Genomic DNA, 20,300 nt, shown 5'->3' with positions numbered 1-20,300 from the left:
CCAACTCTTCATCACCAAAAAGCATTTCAAAGCGTTTGAGGCGTTCAATGTTTTTTTAAGGCTGCCACTTAGCTAGAAAACGCGTTAAGAAATTCAAAAGGGCGATATCCACAAACGAAACGACTATCGCTTAGATTCCCTTATTTCTTGATTTTAATCTAAAAAGTGGTTGTAAGACGTGCAAGAAAAGTGTAAATAAATAAAATTGCAATTGAAATAAAATTACTTAACAAATCCAAGTCGATATTTTCCAACACTTGAACGATTAAGTGTACGAAATTAGTAAAAATAAATCGGAAAGATTGCCAGACGGTTGACGGAAACAACTGTTTAATATTGTGGTTGTGTGCAGCAGGAGACGCGTCGTTTACCTCGAGCTCAATTTTACAATAATGCTCTCGTTCAATTAAAACTAAGTTATATTTTCTTTTGTTCGGGCTATCTTGTGGTTACCAGAAAAGATATTCGCTGGCTCATTAATAATGTAAGTGCTTATAAACAGAACATACAGGCATATGCATGCCCAGCCCATTTGGCATTTGCAACCGATCCTACAAGGCCTATCTATACTTATCGGTTTTTCTCGCATTTCTCCCAGACCTACACCTTCCAAGTGTTGAATATTAGTTTCATATGTGTCAAGAATTTTTTTTATTTTCCTTTCCCTTTTGCGATTTAACAAATTCCGAATGTACATGTGTACGTACACACATACATGCATATAAACATGGATGTCCATCAGCTGTTTTTGATTTCCATGCGGTTTCGCATACTAAATCGCATCAGTGCTAAAAATCACACTACTAGTCTAGTCCCAAACATTAATAGGCTCTTTATACTGGGACTACGGCATGCGTCTTGCCGGAAAAAGAAAGATGAAGAAAGGGCTGATTAATAAAAAACGAAAAAGTATAAAGTGGTGAAAATGGATGTAACGTCAAGAAGGAAGCGTTTCCGACCCCATAAAGTATATATATTCTTGATCAGCATCAATAGCCGAGTCGATAGAGCCATTTCTCTCCGTCCGTCTGTCCTTCCCTATGAGCGCCTAGTTTTCAAAGACTAGAAGAGCTAGAGCAACGACATTTTGTATCCAGACTTCTGTGATATCGAACTTGCACAAGTTTATTTCAAAACTTCACCCCGCCCCCTTCCGCCCCCACAAAAGAAGAAAATCTGTGGCATCCACAATTTTAAAGATACGAAAAAACCAAAAACGCAGAATCGTAGAGAACGACTATTTCTTCTAGACTTCAGAGTCTGGACCTGCCCGTATCATTATTATAGCCAGAATGAAGAACACAATTTCATTTTCTCTCGCTCTGTCTCTTTCTAACACACAAGTTTCATGGTCGGCTTTGCCTATCGCTAAAAGTGAGCGCCTAGATCTCAGAGCCTATAAAAGCTAGTGTAACTAAATTTGGTATCCCCACTCCTGTGATATCGAACCAGCACAAGTGTATTTTAAAATTTCGGCCCACCCCCTTCTGCCCCCGCAAAAGACGAAAATCTGTGGCATCTACAAATTTGAAGATACGGGAAAATTAAAAATGCACAATCATAGAGAATGACCACATTGTCATTGTTATTGTAACCAAAAGGGACAAATCAATTTGCAGTGGCTACGCAGCGACCGATGAAACGTTCTGACTGATTTTCTGTCTCTCTCGCACGCACTCTTTGTCGTGTCGTCAAAGCGCTGTCTGGCGGAAGAGAGCCATACTGACTATGTATCGGGTATAAATGTAGAGTTGCGGTCGCAGCAGCAACTCACATCGTTCCCACTCGTTTTTTTGTATTTGCCTTTTTCAATTCGCCAACACCACCCTTTTTATCTCGCTCCCTTCCGCCAGATCTCGCACACTGCACGAAGAAGAGCGTGAGTGTGAATAAGAGGGAATGATTGAGCACGTGGAAGGGGGTGGCGTCGCCACTGCAATTTAATTTGTTCCGTCTGGCTATAATAATGATCCGATCTGATCCAGACTTGTCAATCTGGTATATATGGTCATTCTCTATGATTCTGCGTTTTTGCTTTTCTCGACTCGGTTACTTATGCTGATCAAGAATATATGTATATACTTTATGGGATCGGAAACGCTTCCTTCTGGACGTTACACAGATCGACTTTCACCAAAAATCGAATATATCCCTACACTTTTCGAGTAACGGGTATACTAAAGCAACCGCGACTCCATTGTTCGTCGATGCTTCGGACAATGTTAAGTCCGTCCCAGAATTCAACAACAATATACACAGTCTTTGTCGAGCTGCAGAGAAGAATTAACTTTCGGTCCGAAAACGGAAAGGTCCCAAGAATCCGGCCCAAGGTTGGATCCGGTTTTAATGCCCTTCTCTCATTAGACTTTGCTAACTTACTAGCTGAAAGAACAGTAGCAGCCTTATCGGTAAATCATGCAGTGAGAACTAGAGAAACATATGCCTCAGCATTTCTTTCCAGTTCAGCTGGGAGCAGCGATGCGGCAGAGATTATAAATTGTTCCCCTTTTAGATACAATTTTTCCGACTTACTGTCATTGTCCCTGCATCATCCCTGATACGATCGAAGCTTTAAGCGTAAAAATAGAATGCCCCTTAATCTTAATACATGCTGGATTTTTGGCTTATACCGATATGACTTGTCCGGTTCTTCAATTTCTGGCCCAAGCTTTTTTTAAACCTTGACCAGAAATCAAGTTCGCAACAACGATAAATTTGTGCTAGTGTTTGTGGTGTGTTGGGTCACCAACAGGAACAGCTGATTCCAATAATATCGTTTCTCTGCTGCTGCGCTGCCACCCAGATCGACTAAGAATCCAGCCCCGGAACCCCACAAAATAGATATACAAAAAAAATCGAACTTAGTTTAGTTTTTATTAAATTGAATTTCGATTCAACTAATTAATCCATCTCTCTTGAAATAATAACTAACTCTTGAAATAACTGGATTGCATTGAAATGTAGCGCAGAAGCAGGTGACTGAAGCAGATGTTTTTCTGCCAAGCGGTGCTGCCAGACCGCTTGAATAAGTAGCAGATCGATTAATTTATGTACATATATCGATATATGTATATTGTTCTGCTGTGCATGCCCCAAGCGAGAAATTTCAATGCTAGCGATGGGCGATTGTTGTTGTTCCGTTGATGGAAATTCGCTTAGATCAAAATTAATGAATTCAATTCTGACCGACTATACACCTTTTAGAAAGAGATTTCGTTAGTGTTGAAATGCTGCTGCCAAAACACGTCTCCGTCTTTGGACCATGCCCTTGACAGCGACAGCCAATGCGCCATCGAGACGGGTTCGGGTTCGGGCTAAAATGCCAAAGGGATCTGCGGCTATTCCCAAGCGTCGGACGCGAGGAGCGATGAACCAGCCAGTGCTTGGGACAAGCGATCGCATCGATTTGAAACCGGAAGAGGAACAGGATAATATTCTCAGTATGGACGGTAAACGCAATGAAAACGGTTAGTTAGCAAGCAGCTATTAAAGCCACTCTTCCGTCTCTTGCAGGAGACGAATTTGCCGATCTGACGGGGTATGACTATGTGATGAGTCTCGACTCGAGTCCAGATGGCAGCTGCGTGGAAGTTAGCTGCATCACCATCGACCCCACCACTAACGCGACAGTCACGGCAGCTGGTACCTCGTCGTCCAGGGACACCATTACCACTTGTGACACTAGTAGCCCCAAAGATAGCAGAAAACGACTAGACAGATTTTTGCAGCAGCGACAGCTGATCAAGGCGGTGCGCAAACGACGAGTCCTCTATGATAGCAAGAGTCCGCGCTTCCAGGACAGAGAATTCAAGAATGATGTGTGGCGTAGCATTGCCAGACGCCTATCCATGGAGGTGGAAGACTGCGTTGATATGTGGACCGAGCTGCGCTTCAAATTCCAGTGCCATAAGCGTGACATGTACAACTATAAGCGGAAAATTGTCCAGCGTCGTCCGCCCGGCAGCCGCCCCTTTATGTTGCACGAGGAGGAGATGCTGTTCCTGTACCCGCACGTGGCCAGCGATCCGTTGCAGCGGGAGCAGAGCGTAGCGGAGTCTGTCAGCGCTCCAGAGACAGAGTGCGCCGTTTTGCCGGTGGATACCACACAGCCAGTGGCCATTATCGATTTGGATCTGGACGGAGACAGTTTCCGGATTACGCGCGATATGCGTCAGCTAATCCGTGCCGTAAAGGCCTATCCCCAACTGTACGATACGGCCCATTCCAGCTACAACGATTACCGCCATCGCGGCCTCATCTGGGGCGCCATATCCAATGAGCTGCGGGAAAAGGCCACCAAACTGATGAAATCCTGGCTCGTGCTGCAGACGCGCTACGAGTGGGAGGTGAACCAGAGTCCTGATGAGGCCTCCGAGCTGATGAAATTGATGATTTTCTTAATACCGCACATGCCCCAGATGAAAGATTCGGTGTACAAGACTTCTCAGTACCTGGCAACCGCCTGGCACGATCCCATCGAACAGTTTCGCAGTGTGATGTCTCTGATCAATATGCTGAAGAGCAATCCAGAGCTGGTCCAGCTCACCGATGAGTATCTGCACCACAAGGCAAAGCCGTTGGCATATCACGAGCTCTGGCAGAAGGCCGCTACCCAGGTGATGAGCACACCCCAACGCTGTGAGATCACCTGGCTGGTGTTGCGCTCCTTTCACAGCGAACTGGTTGAGATGCGGCTGGCCGGCTATAAGCTGCAGGATAAATGGTTCTTCGAGAGTACCATCACCACGATATACAGGATGGTTGTGGACCGCGCCGTGAACCGCGAGGGCCAGAAGAAGAACATTGGCCGCGATCCGAATATGCGATCGCCCATGGCCACTGTGGCCCTGCTGGACAGTATGACGGACGATACACAAAAAACACAAAAGCCAGCACCACGTATGCCGCTGGCTATTGTCTATCCGTCCGCTGCTGTAAAAGCTGTCTTTCATACTCCCACCCAAACCATTGGCTCCAGTGGCAGCAGCAGCAGCAGCAGCACCACCACCACCAACACCACCAATACCACCACCACCACCACCACAACCACCACCACCACCACCACCACCACTAAAACCCCTACAAACCTAAGCATCAGCTCAGTCAGCAGCAGCAGCAGCAGCCCCATCACCAGCACCAGCACCACCACAATACCCACAGCCTCTATAGCCACAAGTTCAGTGAGCACTTCCTGCCCCCCAAGCACCGGGAATGGTGGCTTGAAGTGCGTGAACGTTTCGGAAACGAGGGTGTCCATTCCGTCGATTAAGATGCCACCAAGGAGTGCACCGGCTGTACAGGATGGGAGTCCAGGGTCCAAAGTACTTGTGGTTCGTCGCAGTCGGCCGAAGCCGTCTCAAGCACCCGGATATGGGATACGACCTGGACCTGCTCCTACTCCTCCTGCTTCCCCTGCTCCTGCTCCTGCTTCTCCTGCTGCTGCTCCTCCTCCTGCTGCCATTAGCTTGCCATTAACAAATCCGGCTGATGTTGCCGGTCCACCAAAAAATGGAAAAAGTACAGGTACCCTGACAGCGACGACATCGATTAGTCCAAAAAAAGAAACAGCAGCTTCAAGCGGAGCCTTGAAAAGAAAGCGACCGTCGACCAGTGGCAATGGCAGCAGCAGCATCGATAGTATTGGCAGCCAATCCTCGGCCAGCGACAACGAAACGGAATCCGCATCGGAGTCGGGTGATGTGCAATTGCCGGCAATAGCAAACACCCGCCTGCAAATGCAAATCATCAGCAACATTAAAGTGGAATTTGTGGAGGATTCGGTAGATGGCCACTTGCTGCGTATCTATGGCGGGGCCCTGACCACCCGCTACACGATGAATATGGCGCGTGTGGGCACACTCATTCGAGAGGTGATGGGAATACCGATCCTGCACAGCAGCCATCCGAAGTTGGCGAACAAGAAATCCGAATTTTGGGGCAGTGTGGCCAGGAAATTCTACATGCCAGGTATACCTTTTGACCTTTTGACCTTTGAGTCCATGCACTCACGGCACTTTTCATTTATCATTTTTCTAGCCGATGCCTGTCGCGCCATTTGGAAATTCCTGAGCGAAAACATCAGCCTGTTCCCGGTGATCGCGCCCATGCCGGAACTGATGGGCCCGCACAAAGGCTACCACAAGAATTGGGAGAAATCCGATCGCCTATTTAGAAAATTCGAAGAGGTTGCCCGCAAGAATGAATGGAGTAAGGTCAAGGACCAGCTGCCCCTACTCATGATGCACTTCCGCATGTACGAGCACCTGTACTGGGACATGCGTAGGCCGCGGCCCGGCGAGACGCCTCAACCGCCACCCGAATACACCCAAGAGGAGCGCGACGATGTATGGCGGGTGGCAAAGACAAGGTTTCCCCAGAGTAAGTGGGCTTTTCTGTGCCCCTCTCTATTCTTTGAGGAAAATAACATATTTGTGCCCTTCAGTCAATCATCAGGAAGTCTGGTCCACATTCAAGTATGCCTTTCGCAGTTACATGGACGACCTGGAGAGAGGCATTGAGAATCCATGGCCACGCCTGTGGTGGACGGCTTTCGATCAGCTCAGATTCCTTGTGAATGTGCGCTATCATCCGCTGGAGCCGTACTACTATATAATCCACAACAAGATCAGGGAGGAGGTGAAGCGTTGCAGTATTTATGAAAAGATGATAGCACAGCGCTGGAAGACCAAGTTTTCGGGCAGTCAGGTGCGCATTGACTGGGAGACATTGCCCTGGGACACCGAAGAGGCCAAGCGTTTGCTGACGGGTAAACTGAGAGTGGACACAGTCTTGCCCAAAAATCCTGCGTCTCCTGGTTCACCTCGGTCGCATCTTCGTACCCGTCCGACTTTTGAAGCTCCCAAAGGATTTGACGACACGACAATGCCTGATGTTAAAATCAATGGGCAGCAGCAGTTGGCCACGGCATTCCATGCTTCCCCAAAATTGAAACGTACAACGGAGCGAAAGCTGCCGATGATATCAGCCTTTGAGGTGACCAGTACTCTGCGGCGATATCCCAACACCTACCGCCGAGTCAGCACCTTCGAGAAGCGCACTGCCTGGATGCAAGTCTCCACAGAACTGAATGCCACAGGTATGTAAGCGCAATTGAGACCCCACAAAATGTCAAACTACATATACTACATGCGCCATCCCCCTCTTCAACCTTTGCAGTGACTGATTGCCGCTTGAGCATGCAGCACGCGCTACGCGAATCGCTTATCCTGAAAATCGCTGATCCACAGAAGCAGTGCCAGATGGGGCAGAACTATTATCGCCACATGAATGAGATCTACAAGGAGGTGAAGCCAGCGACACAGCCCGTCAGTGTCGGTCAGCTGTTGGTGCGAACGCCCCAGCAGCTCAACCAGACACTGGCCGAACCACCCCCCATGGACGTGCAGTTGTCTAAACACTTCATGCCCGAAATCTCACTAACCAGCTGCAGTCCCCGTCTGACGCTCAAGAACTGGTCCTATGCCGTTGCCGAGTTCAGTCCTGAAAGCCAGGCAAAGCTGATACAAAGGCTGTCCACTATGTTTGCCAAACACGCGCAGGCATCGAAAGAGGCGAAAGCCAGAAGAGAATCCAGCAAATAAAATATTCATCATGTTTAAGTTATTGCTACAGAGAGATAGTGAGAGCCACAGTTACACCGTTTACCATCGTATTCATATAATTTTTGGTTATTTATACAATGTATCTATGAGTTATATTTTCTATGAAGTCTATAAGTTATCAAAAGTAATATTTATTTATAAGATGTTCGTACATCCATCTTCGATGGATAGCAATGTATCTATGAGTTATATTTTCTATGAAGTCTATAAGTTATCAAAAGTAATATTTATTTATAAGATGTTCGTACATCCATATTCGATGGATAGCAATGTATCTATGAGTTATATTTTCTATGAAGTCTATAAGTTATCAAAAGTAATATTTATTTATAAGATGTTCGTACATCCATCTTCGATGGATAGCAATGTATCTATGAGTTCTATTTTCTATGAAGTCTATAAGTTATCAAAAGTAATATTTATTTATAAGATGTTCGTACATCCATCTTCGATGGATAGCAATGTATCTATGAGTTATATTTTCTATGAATTCTATATGTTATCAAAAGTAATATTTGTTTATAAGATGTTCGTACATCCATCTTCGATGGATGGCAATGTATCTATGAGTTATACTTTCTATGAAGTCTATAAGTTATCAAAAGTAATATTTGTTTATAAGATGTTCGTACATCCATCTTCGATGGATGGCAATGTATCTATGAGTTATACTTTCTATGAAGTCTATAAGTTATCAAAAGTAATATTTATTTATAAGATGTTCGTACATCCATCTTCGATGGATAGCAATGTATCTATGAGTTATACTTTCTATGAAGTCTATAAGTTATCAAAAGTAATATTTGTTTATAAGATGTTCGTACATCCATCTTCGATGGATAGCAATGTATCTATGAGTTATACTTTCTATGAAGTCTATAAGTTATCAAAAGTAATATTTATTTATAAGATGTTCGTACTCCATCTCCGACCATAATCCGCTTATGGTGTACTTTAAAAAACTTCGATTATCTGTAAAAAGATTAAAGCGATATCTTTACTTTTAGCTCAAACGGAATCAGATATTTATATAGTTTATATCCAAAAATTTCAAAAAGCGAGCAATAATAAAGCTTAGTTGTACAAACCATCGAATAATCATATATACATATACATAAATTGAGTTCTTAAGGAGTAGGCTATAAATAAGACGATTTTGATTCAATTTCATTTTTCGAAAGAATACTCTTTAATATATTTTATTAAATTATTTATGTATATGTATGTATGTATTTCTAAAGAATTTTTTTTTTTAATTCTGTATTTTTGTTCTGTGTCTGTTGTTTATAAACAATTGTTTTTGGGACACCCTAGCTCTAGGAACTAACAACAATTTTTGATAGCCACCCTGTCCCACCTTGTTGGGACACCCTAACTCTGGTTATGGTAATAAAATAGTTCGAAAATAGTTGCTGTTCGTTTAATGATAGTTTTCCCGCCGCCCTGCCGCCCCCGTCATGTGGGCGGTGCGGCCCACTTTTATGGACATCCACGAGGACATCAAAGTAAGCCCCCACAAATTGGGAGCTAGGACAATGGCCATATGATGTGTGATTGAAGGGATGATTGTCCTGCGCTGGCGCTAAGCGCAGGATCAACTGTAATTCGAATTTAATTGGATGCAGAAAAACGATGTGTAGTGGAAATACAAGCAACGCAAAGCAAGGATATTTGATTGGGTTTTCACCAACAGCAGCCGCCTTTGTTGGTGTTCTTTGGGCCCGCCGAACCAGCCAGGCGGATACTGCCAGTGTCCTGGAGGACCTGCACCGGGCCTGGCTTCAGGTGAACCGTGTAGGTGTCAGGGCATTGGGCCTTGTAGATTTCATGTATCTTCAGCGACAGAGTGGCAAAGATTTGGTCAACATTGACGCCGCTTCTGGCGGAGGCCTCACAGAAGGCGAGTCCCTTGCCGTCGGCAAAGGTTACTCCCTCCAATTGGCTGATCTTGCGGCTCTCCAGGTCTTCGCACTTGTTGCCCACGAGGACAATGCTCACGTCCTGCTTGCCGAACGTTTCGATCTCGTCCAGCCAGCTCGGCAAGCTCTTGAAGCTGGATGGATTTGTGGCGTCGTAGACCAGCAGAATGCCGTGCACCTCCCGGTAGTAGGTGGGCAGCAGCGGACGGAAGCGCTTCTCCCCGGAGGCATCCCAGATAAGCAGCTGCACAACCTCGCCGGCCACCTCAATGTAGTGCATCCCCAGCTCCACGCCCACGGAGCTGTGGTACTTGGCCGTGAAGCGTCCGCCCATGAAGCGCTGCAGCAGGCTGGTCTTGCCCACGCCTGAGTCGCCCAACAAGAGTAGCTTGAAGTGCATCTTGAAATCGGCCCCCGTATCCACAAAGGAGTTCCAGTCGTAGGTTTCGCTTCAGGCACCGGAACGTTCACAGGAGCTCAGACGAGAGGGAACGTTCGAAATGTACTGAAGTGAGAATCGGAGCTGGTGTCGAATGTCCGGAAAAATATGTGTATGTCAAACGTAACATGGATACATGAGTATCTTACATCTATCTAAAGGTGTTTCTTGCATTGAAAACCAAAGGACGGTTTACTAGTATGGGCCGCGGTCCGAAGTTTCGCTCTTCATTTCAGATCTTGTAGCTTTTATTTGTAGGCCCTCTTTCCGGGCAACAACGTATGCGTATACCCAGGTATTAGGCTTCAGGTCTGTCTGCATACTCGAAGATTATAGAGGGGTATATTAGATGTGGCCTGGAAGTGACTAGAAGAAAGCCTTGCCGAACCCATAAAGTAGGTTATACATTCTCGATCAGCATCAATAGTCGTGTTGATATAGCCATGTGGGTCTCTCCCTCTTGCCTGACGCCTAGTTCTCAGGGAGGGCTGACTCGAATAGAGCCCAGTCCCCTTCCGAAGGATTAAGCTACGATAAAACCGAAAATTTATAATCAGAGAAAATGACAAGATCTTGCAGATTGCCGAAACTGGATTAGATCGGATCATTATTATAGCGAGAAGGAATGGTTACCCACGCGCTCACTTCTCTCTCTCTCTCTCTCTCTCTCTCTCTCTCACACACTCTTCCTCGTGCAGTGTGCGCCGTCTGGCGGGTGGGAGCGAGGTAGCAAACTGACTGAGTATCGGGTATGTAAACGTTTCGGCTCGCTGTATTTTGTATGAATCCAAGCATATCCGACAGGCATATTACATAAAAATAAATTAGGACGGCAATTATCAACATTCAAGCATTTAAATTACTAATATTTAGTGCTCACAATTCAAATTGAATTTGTTTACTATATATTTATCATTTCATCTCTAACTAACTATTCGCAAAATGTGGCCTTCCTTCGCCTCTATCGCTCGACCAGAATGTGAAAATTCTGCCTGATTTTATCGGATATCGGATGATTTTCCCTACAAAATACTAGACTCCCAAGAGTGTACCTCTAAAATTGCAAAAGTCTTGAAAGGTAGGACCCCCTCGGGATAGTTAAAGGTCACTAAGGACCGTTAGCCTGTGTTACACAGATATGTACTTGTAGCCAACTGTTTCCTGTAAATGTCCATAAAGATTAACATTAAACGGCCAGTGGGGGCGGGGCCGGGGGCTGAGGCGAGGTCGAAAGTTCAAAATGCTCCAGGACCCCGCGGACTGCCGTCATAATCATTGCCGCATCTGATGGCGATGGCAATAACGTTTGCTCTGGGTGATTAACGCAATTAAACAGGTGCTCAAAATGATGTTTCCAGTGGATTAGCCTGGCCCCCCTTGTACGAGCTGTACGGGAGGAGGCTTAGCGTCGGGAGTCGAGTCCGAACGACTTGGGGGATGGGATTGGTGGACGGCGGATGAGGGATGGGAATGTCTACGTCCGCTAATAAGGGACACATTAGCAACATGCGCCACACGTTCGCATTATTTCTGGGCTGAAGAATGGGTGCTTTCGGTGGCTCTCGGTTGGTGGAATGGTGGATGATGGAGTGGATGGTGGTTGGATGGGGATGACGTTAAAATTCCATTAGCATCAAACTGGATGCTGGAGCTTGACCTGGAACGACGGCCCGTCTTGATGCTGGATGGATGGATGGATGGATGGATGGATGGTTGGATGGTTGGGCACCTTAATGGTTGCTCAGGTGTTCGTGGGTATCTGTAGCCGCTGTGGAGGTTCCATTGTTGACTACTCTGTCCCTTGCACTTGTGCAATTGCCTCCAAATGGTTCACATGACCTCTCCGCATACCGCATACCACGTAATGAGGCACTTGCTCGGAGGGATTTACAATTTCAGCCAAAGACGCTTCAAAAGTGGGTGAACGGATGGATACCCTGGATAGCCTTACTGTAGAGCTCTTTTATATCGCAAGTCACTGCAGATGTATCTCTACTCATCTTTAGGCGTATATTCGGCACCAAATAGCCCATTTTAATAGACATATATTTATTAATTTATATTTATACCTATTTCAGCTACCCTTTAGCTTGATCCAGCGCCAGCGTTCAACCAGCCGAGGGGCGCTTCCGCACGATACGCAACGTCTAACGCTTCAGCTCAATACTCCTTCACTTCGCTATGTCCCAAAATTCTTTCATAGTCTTTTAATGATTTATATGAAATATATTTAATTTAATTTAAATTTAAATTAATTTAATTTAATTTTGTAATTTAATGAAATATATTTTATTTAAATATGAAATATATTTGTTTATTTAATCTATTATTTGTTTTTATATTGAATTTATTTTAATGTGAAATTTTAATATCCCCCTGTTTTTGTTTAAAAACCGAATATTTTATTTAAAAAATAAGCGTGTTTTCCTTTTTCCTTGTCACTTTTCTCTGTACACTCCGTATTCTGATCGACTCCTGGACCATCAACTTTTGAGCCCAGACTCAGCATCTGCTACCCTGTAACATAGCTGCTGAGATGGCTGGTGAGGGGGGCTCATTCAGCGACCACAAAAACTGCTAATTGAAGAGTTTTTTTGTTACGGCCTGGCGCTGTTTTTTTTTTGTGCGTTTCATTTGTTATTCCCATGTTTTATTGTTAAGAAACACAAAGCATAAAAACAAAAACCAAAAAACCCAACAAACAATAAAAACGCAAACTATTTAATGACAGAAACCCACACAAACGGCCCAGAATCGGATTCAGAATGAGTCTCAGAGTCTCAGCATAGTTCAATGGATTGCTACTGGGACACAGACCAGAAACAAGTACGTATCAAAGGCGTATAAATGTCGAGGAATACGACCAAAAGATACCCATTATGCCTGTACTTTGATATCAAATGGAAGTGGAATCGTAATTCTTCATGGAATTGGGTTTAGTTTTTATTTTTGACTCAAACTGAGCCAGAAAGCCTGTACTTGTAAAACTACTAACCTTCTAACATTGGCTAAAACTTTCTTTACTTTTCTTCATAGATGGCGACTAAGAATCGGATATCTTGATGTTGAGGAACGTGTGCCGCGACGCAAAACATTCCGATTGGCTTTAATTGGATCAAATAGGATAATTCTCATATAATAAGAGAACTGTATCGCAAATTTTCTCCGATTTGGGTTGACAGCAAGAGAAAGTGCCAGAGAGAGATCCTCATCCCGACAGCAGATTAGTGTGGAATTCTCTCCACTGTTGAATGAGGGCATACCTTTCTAGCACTACAGGGTATTCAGCACAATAAAAAGAGAACACGCCCCGCTTTCGGGGACGAGTAAAAAGTAAACAGAAAAGCCATTAACGGTTACAGCAACAAAAGCTCTTATTGTTGCTGTTGTTGGTGGTTTTTTTATATTGGAATTGTCGCTGGAATTGTGCATGGAAAGAACAATTACAATTTCGCAAAAACAAAGATAATTTGCGAATGAGATCGACGACACGATACAAAGGCAAGACCCGGGTAAGAGGAGCCCTGGAACGATCAGCTGGAAAAGCAAAAGTTTGAGCGGGAATGACCGCCTCACCTTATTCAAATACGCCTTGGGGAACAGACCAAAACAGGGTGATCCGCGAATCGGTTATCCAAAATCGGTAATGGACTGTGGCCCTGGTATTCCTAAGCGGTTAGAGGGAGCACCATTTCTCGCTCTCGCTCTCGCTCTCTCCCAGTGAGACGTTATGTATTATAGGAAAATTATTAAGACATCAAAGAACCAACCAACATAAATATTTTGTCTAGCATAACCCCTGAAATGTCCCAAAGTAGTTCCAAAAGTCTCAAATGGTTGGGTTACCTTCGCGTTCAAAATATTCTGTAGATCATTTTTGGTACATTTAATTTCAATACAATCATCGATAACCTTCCGCATTCGAAGCTAATAAAAAGTATTATTGAGGTCAATGCCAGAAAGCCGAACACGTTGCATCAACCCACAAATATGTCAGTGCAAAGTGTCAACAGTTATCGGCGTACGGCCTGAAGTGCTGACCCCCCAAAATCGGTGGCAATTGGGCAGGGGCTGCCTGGGCCTGACCCGACGCACTGACCCAGTAAACGTGCGTAATCCACAAAAAAAAAAAAAAAAAAAAAAACAGAAACCCACGAAATGCAAGAAAAAGAGAGGAAAATCAAAACAAATCTGGTTTCCGACGTGACTTGTTTATTACGCCTAACGAACTTTCTATGGGAAGGGCCGCCACTAGGCACTTGGATCTTGGATTTTGGGCACTGCATCCCAGTATTCAGAGTACCGGCCAGACACATACAATAGATATTGATGAAGGCAAATAACAGCTTCCGCCGGCCTCTTCTTCCTATGGAAACAACAATCGTAATTCGGATCTATGGATTGGTGGGAGATGCCTACAGACATCTACATTCTAACAAAGAGTATCCTTAGGTAGGCCCTCTGTTTCCACCGATTATAACAGATTCCAGGGGTGAGTACTTGTCTAAAGTCATAAAAAAACAAGAAGTAGGAAGCTTTTTCTCATACTTACATCTCATTCTAGTAGAAGTACTCCATTTGGAAGACTGAAAGTATCTGAAAACAGTTTTGAAATCTGTAAGGTAGTGCCGCCTATTTCCATGTAACTACTGTATGGTCAGGTCAACGAAGAGCTTCTTCTAGTATTGTTAATGAACATCGAAATCTTAGAAGGTATAGTATCGTATTGATCAATTTCTGCCGAATACTTTACTGAGTTACCTCTGCCTAGAAAAATCTTCTCAGAACATTTCACTTTCAACAGATTTTCACTTGTGTACTTCATAACTTTGGAACCACAGTGCGGCAATCGGTTCGTACTTATCCCGTAATGCTGCCTGGCTGATTTGATATCCTTCCAGAAGGTAATACTATTACCGGGAGATGTTTGGCCTGCATCTTCGATTCCACAAGACATGCCGGGAGCAGTCTTTTACAATTAGAATCACATCATAGATAGCATAATTACTTGTACTATGTGGCAATGGATCTCTGCAAGGGTATCAAAAACTTCGCCCTTTGAGGCTCGTTTCGCTCACATGTTGTTGCTGCTATTATCGCACTGCCGCTGCTGCTGCTGCTGCTGCTCTGTCTCGGTTCTTCGTTTTGTCTGCGCTTCGTTTCGTTACTTTTGCTTTGCCGTTTCGGGCTTCAGTTCGAGTTCGCACTCGGAGTCGCTGCGCCGCGCCGTGGCCCGTCGTTTTTGTCGTTGTCGTGTTGTCGTCACTGACGCAGCCGCAGTCGCAGTCGCAGTCGTTGCCTATCTCAGTCGCTGCGCCGCCGCGCCGCTCCGCGCCGGCCGAAAGAAACCGAAACCGAAACGGTCATTATTAATTCGTACGTAGTCGCCGTCGCAGTCGCAGTCATAGTCGCGATCGCCGTTTTGCGGTTGCGGTCGCAGTCGCCTCTCGTATGTAGTTTTCCCTCTCCATCCCATAAGAACCGTTGCAGGCAGGCCGGCGTTTCGTAGTTTGTCGCAGAAGAAGACCAGAAGAAGATTTTCCCCCGCGTCGGTCGCGCTTAATTAAATACTCTTATTTCTTTTTTTTTCTCCCCCCTGATTATTTTGTGTTGTGTTGTTCCGACAACCCAATTATATATAGCTTTAATTGTTTAATAGCAGCAGCAGCAACAACAACAGCAACACAAAGAGCAAAACGAAGTAAAGTTAAGTGCGAAAGTAAAGTAAAGTGAAGTTTCAGTGAGTGAGTGTGAGTGCGCGAGTGGTGGTGGTGGTGGTGGTGGTGGTGCCCCTGTGTGCGGTGCGGGTAAACAATTGGAGCAGCCCCTGCCCCCACAATCCGATCGCCCAGAGGGCTACTGTCCTGTCTAGTACCTGGTGCCGCCTCTAGCGGCAAGTTCAAGTTCAAAGAGGGCAGAGAGGAGAGGAGAGGATAGCCACAGACAGAGCTTCTTTACCGGTAAGCATACTCTCAAATTGACAGCGCCCACAACTCTACGTGAGTGGGCTGGCCGACTGGCCGTCTCCTCTTTCATTCTCTGTCCCGTCCCGTCTTTGGATGGCGCTCTCCCTCTCTCTGGTATGCGTGCCTGTGTGCGTCTCTGTTGCTGTCTCTTTTACTTTTTGCGTGCATTGCACCTTTTTGGGCCGTATTCCTTTTTGTGTCGTCTTTCGCTTTCAATGCATTTTGACACTGGGAATATGGCTAATCGTTCTGGCATTTTGCATTCTCCACGGCCGTCACCTCTACCGCTACACCGCCCTGCGCACATTCCTTCCACCGTTGTCACATCCTACTCTCCCTCTGCCCCGGCACTCTCTGACATGGATTCGCATGCGCCCGCACCTGATGATAAAACACCAACAATGGTTTTAGCGTACCATCACGACTAGAGGATGCCCTGTGATCTGAAATTATGGGGAGTACCTCCACCACTTCTCAAACATCTGTGGTTTTCCATGTGGTAGTCGAAAACAGTACACCCCTGAGACCCCACAAGTGCTGGGTATCCGCAAACATTGCTACGGATTGCCGCTAATCAGCCGCTGCCATCTCTCTCTCTCTCTTTGTCTCGCCTCTTTTGGGAGTACCTACCCTCTACTACGGGGCTCTGCTTATCTCCCCGAATTTGCCGAATCGAAAGAGTCCAAATTACTCGAGATGCTCCTCTACAACACCCGATGACTGCCCCGTCTGATAAGTCCATAAGTACCTACATATGTATGTGTGCTTACCGCCATTAGCTCTGTGCGATATGCTCTTTCTCATGCAATTTTCTGTTGTCATAGTACTTCTTTCCTATTATCTTTCCTCTAGCCTTATCAATGGGTTGCGCTCGTTCCCCTGCAGGTAGCAGCCGTACATTCTGGTTTTCTGTTCAGTCTCGATAGCGATCGTGGCCGCTAACTAATGACCACTAGACATTTGTTTACACACAGATATTTATGTACATGTGCAATCTCTTGTGGGATCCATTCTGGGATTTCTGCAAACTATGCTAAAAGCTTAAGCAAATCTGTACAAAGAAATCTCTCATAAGACCCAATATATACGACATATATTTGGATAAGATATTGAACATAAAATTAAGTCTCAGCACAGTGAATCATTGCGATTTTTATACGAAAAATAATTGTTTGTCATAAATTCCACATTTTTCTATGAGATTAAAATATTTTTAAAGGCTTAATTTGAAGGCATTATTTTTGGAAACATTTTTTAAACGATAAAAGGCCCTCTGTGTTTGTCGGTCAAGGGTCCACCCTTAGGTTCGAAAATGTCGACTCAAAGACTCAAAGAATCAGCAATATTCGAAATGATCTGCCAAGAAAGATGTAATTCAGACCATCTTTGGGTCCATTTTGAACTGTTTTTCTCCTGGCAAAAAGCTGTAATTACTGATGATCTTATCGACAGGGAAGTTCCCCAATGATTCCGTATGAAATTCGGTGATATTCGGCAGCCCTAAAGCCATGATCTCAGCCATCGCCCACATTCGAATGCCTGCATTCGGCGCTGATCCATCGATGGATCCAATCCACAATGTGGGAGCCGCACTTTTGGTTTTGTTTTCGGGGGCTGTGTGTGTGTCGACCAAAGCAACTGTTCCAATAGAAAGCCAGTTAACAGAAGCCACGCTCCGGTTCGAGGCCAGGGCCTGGGAAGACGATCAGCGATCGATCCATCGATCGGGTCTTGTCTGGTCTGGTCTGGTCGTCAGCGTCTAAATATAGATTTCGACCATATTTGTTCGGCAAATATTGGCAATGAGTGTGCGGCAGCCCGAACCTGCCTCAATTCCGTCTCTCTCTCTGTATCTGTATCTGCGGTCGCTGCTGCACGTGTTGTTGCTGTGTGGTGGCACCCCACGCGACAATATTCCAACTCATTTTTTTTGTGAGAGGCGGAAGAAGCATGTTTTTATACAGGAATTCTCCAGAACATACATATATATAGTCTATAAATGAAGCATTAAGGGATTTATCAGGCTACCAAAGGATTAAAGGCCACTACAAATATTGGTGTTTGAATCTTCTTCCATTTTTCGCGCCTGCTTGACGAATCTTTATCTGTGGGATGGCTCCCTTGCCCTGCCCTGCCCCTGCCCCGTCCCTTTCTTAATAACTTGTAATCTATTTGTCAATATTTTGCCTGTTGCTGCTCTTTAAACATTGTGCGCACAGTATCTGTATCTGTATCTGCATCTGTATCTCTCTCTGTGTGTGTGTGTGGAGAGAAGTATCTATATCTATATTTGCTTCTTCTGGCCTTCTCGCAGCTCCCTGTACCCTGTCCACCGCCTCTTCCTGGTTGTGTGTCTGCTGCTGCATCCACATTTCAGACATTCAGACAATGCCCGCGTATTCATAAACAAGGCCTCCGTCCATCCGACCATCCGTCCATCCGCTACGCCTGTCCATCCATCCGTGTGTGCCCGTACCCGTGCTCCTGTGGCTGCCAAATACATATATACATTTTTTTTTCAGCAAGTTGGTGCCACTTCTTGCCTTGGCTGCCGTTGCCAAGCGATCGCTTGCTTGCTGCAAACAAAAACAAAAAAAAAAACAAAACAAAATTCATTTTGGTTTTCTTTCTTTCTGTTTGTCTCTCCTTCGCTGTCCTATCTATCTCTATCTCTCTCTCTCTTCTGCCTGTCTTTTCCACTAATTGTATTGCATTTGTTTGTTGGCTTTTCATGACAGTAGATATTCTGTGGTCTTGTTGGGTTTCTCCGCCTTCTCGAAAGTAAAAGTCGGACTAGAGTAGATATGGAATACAGTAGTGCCCCGAAAGCGACTCCACAGGTATAAAGATCCCCTAAGCGATTGGTTGGCAATCATATCTATCTGTACCTGTATCTGTAAGATATTTGATGACCTAAAACCAGAAATCACAATTTTTTATTTTATGACTTAAAAAAAAATTACGAAAAAAATAATGTTTGGTATAAAACATTTTTATTTTAAATTGTTATATCTGAAATTATTAATTTTCTTAAAAATTAAATTTTAACTTTGAAATTTTTAATTAAAAAAAATGTAATTGTATACTAAAAAAATAAAAAAAAGTTTTTCTGAATTTAGTAAAATAAAAATATGTATAAGGTGTTTTATGTTTTTAAGTTTTATTATTTTTAAATTATTAAAAAGAATCTATAAAATTATTATTAAAAATTGCAATCTTTACGAGCCCTGCAAAAAACCCACACAATAAACAACACTCAGAAGACCTGACCTTTGGCAACACAATTTGCATTGACATCAGATACGGATACAAATACAAATACAGATACAGACACACGCGTGCAGTGGATACGGACAGATACACAAGTGTGAGATACAGTATCTGATAGTCAACATTAATTGAAGAGGCCTTCAGTGACGCAAATGACGCCCCAAATGCAATTGCTGCAGCAGCACATAGATTGACGGCGACTCGAGTGGCTCTCGATTCGATTCGATTCGATTCGATGGACGCCAATCTCCTTTGATTGGGGAAAAGGGCAGCACGAGTGTCATATCAATTGATTTATGGCGTTGATGGAGAGAGATGGATTCAATTGAGTGGCTGGCCAGAATGCGAATCACCTTCAGCCTCAATTCCCCAATTGATTGCCGGACGACGGCGACGACGATCATCACATATCATCGTTCAGATGTGGAAGGCCTGTGTGCGTGCTTATCATTCAATTTACAGAAAATTCTCGTTTCTCGTTTCTGTGCCACAAGAAGAGACGAGGCATCTCCTCAGTCGGCGATAAGTCCAAGAAAAGATAACGCCCGACCCCGAAATCTCAAGCAGAGGAAGATGCTGCTTGTATCTGTATCTGTAGCGGAATGAGACAGCTGCTCTGCTGCTGCTCAAACTAAAACTCATTTCAATTTCACGCTGTTATTTAACCTTAACATAAATTCAATAAATAACCAGAGAAGAGATCAAAACGAAGATCAGACGAAACATTCATTAGACCCGAAATTGATACAAGCCGTTCGTTCGTTCGTTCGGATGGGATCGCCCTCGAAATATTGATATTGATTATTGATTATTGATATTTCCATGCCACAAACACGACGAGTCTTTCTCTCTGTTGTGTTGCGCTCCGCTGCCTCTTGCCAACAATTTATGGCCCGATCAAGTAGATCCACAAAAGATATTCCAAAATACCGAATACATTCTGTGATGATAAGCGAATGAGTCTTCGGGGTCTCAGATTGTAAAGCAAGTTCCTGGCTCTCCACTCGATAGATTTCCCAGCAAAAGCTGAAAACATATTTTCCTATTAAGGAAAGTATTTCTAACAGATATAAATAAATTTAAA

The 20,300-nt window shown here is 44.4% G+C and overlaps 3 protein-coding genes across 4 annotated transcripts in view; 2 read left to right on the top strand and 1 right to left on the bottom strand.

The window, feature by feature from the left end:
• The first annotated feature begins 465 nt into the window (after positions 1 to 465).
• LOC6599228 lies at positions 466 to 7,819 on the top strand. 2 transcript variants are annotated; one of them, XM_026992503.1, is made up of 6 exons: positions 466 to 484; positions 3,205 to 3,449; positions 3,514 to 5,967; positions 6,037 to 6,378; positions 6,443 to 7,096; positions 7,177 to 7,819. In XM_026992503.1, exons 2-6 carry the CDS (start codon positions 3,263 to 3,265, stop codon positions 7,599 to 7,601), a joined length of 4,062 nt encoding a protein of 1,353 aa, XP_026848304.1. In that variant the 5' UTR covers positions 466 to 484; positions 3,205 to 3,262; the 3' UTR covers positions 7,602 to 7,819. The 2 variants fall into 2 exon arrangements, with proteins under 2 accessions (XP_026848304.1, XP_026848303.1); XM_026992502.1 differs by lacking the exon at positions 466 to 484 and having other exon boundaries at positions 3,169 to 3,449.
• A 1,404-nt stretch (positions 7,820 to 9,223) lies between these two features.
• LOC6599227 (ras-related protein Rab-1A) lies at positions 9,224 to 10,024 on the bottom strand. The gene has a single exon (XM_002024281.2). The coding sequence runs from the start codon at positions 9,939 to 9,941 to the stop codon at positions 9,306 to 9,308; it is 636 nt and encodes a 211-aa protein (XP_002024317.1). The 5' UTR covers positions 9,942 to 10,024; the 3' UTR covers positions 9,224 to 9,305.
• A 5,758-nt stretch (positions 10,025 to 15,782) lies between these two features.
• LOC6599221 (protein sprint) overlaps positions 15,783 to 20,300 on the top strand; it is a 110,417-nt gene continuing 105,899 nt past the window's right edge. Inside the window, exon 1 of the mRNA XM_026992526.1 lies at positions 15,783 to 15,940. The gene's annotated coding sequence lies outside the window, so the exon portion shown is untranslated. The remainder of the gene's footprint in view (positions 15,941 to 20,300) is intronic.

The sequence above is a fragment of the Drosophila persimilis genome, unplaced genomic scaffold (genome assembly GCF_003286085.1).
Source record: "Drosophila persimilis strain 14011-0111.01,24,50 unplaced genomic scaffold, DperRS2 tig00000735-arrow-arrow-pilon, whole genome shotgun sequence".
NCBI classification, from domain to species: Eukaryota; Metazoa; Arthropoda; class Insecta; order Diptera; family Drosophilidae; genus Drosophila; species Drosophila persimilis.
The sequence above is the reverse complement of the archived record's forward strand: the minus strand, read 5'-3'. Positions and strand labels throughout refer to the sequence as shown.

What these genes read in the sequence shown, in the direction of transcription:
- LOC6599228 (XM_026992503.1), top strand. Translation starts at nt 3,263, where the DNA reads ATGCCCTTGACAGCGACAGCCAATGCGCCATCGAGACGGGTTCGGGTT. An exon ending in AAAGACAAGGTTTCCCCAGA is followed by an intron (nt 6,379 to 6,442) that starts GTAAGTGGGCTT and finishes TGTGCCCTTCAG; the next exon opens with TCAATCATCAGGAAGTCTGG. An exon ending in CACAGAACTGAATGCCACAG is followed by an intron (nt 7,097 to 7,176) that starts GTATGTAAGCGC and finishes CAACCTTTGCAG; the next exon opens with TGACTGATTGCCGCTTGAGC.
- LOC6599227 (XM_002024281.2), bottom strand. Translation starts at nt 9,941, where the DNA reads ATGCACTTCAAGCTACTCTTGTTGGGCGACTCAGGCGTGGGCAAGACC.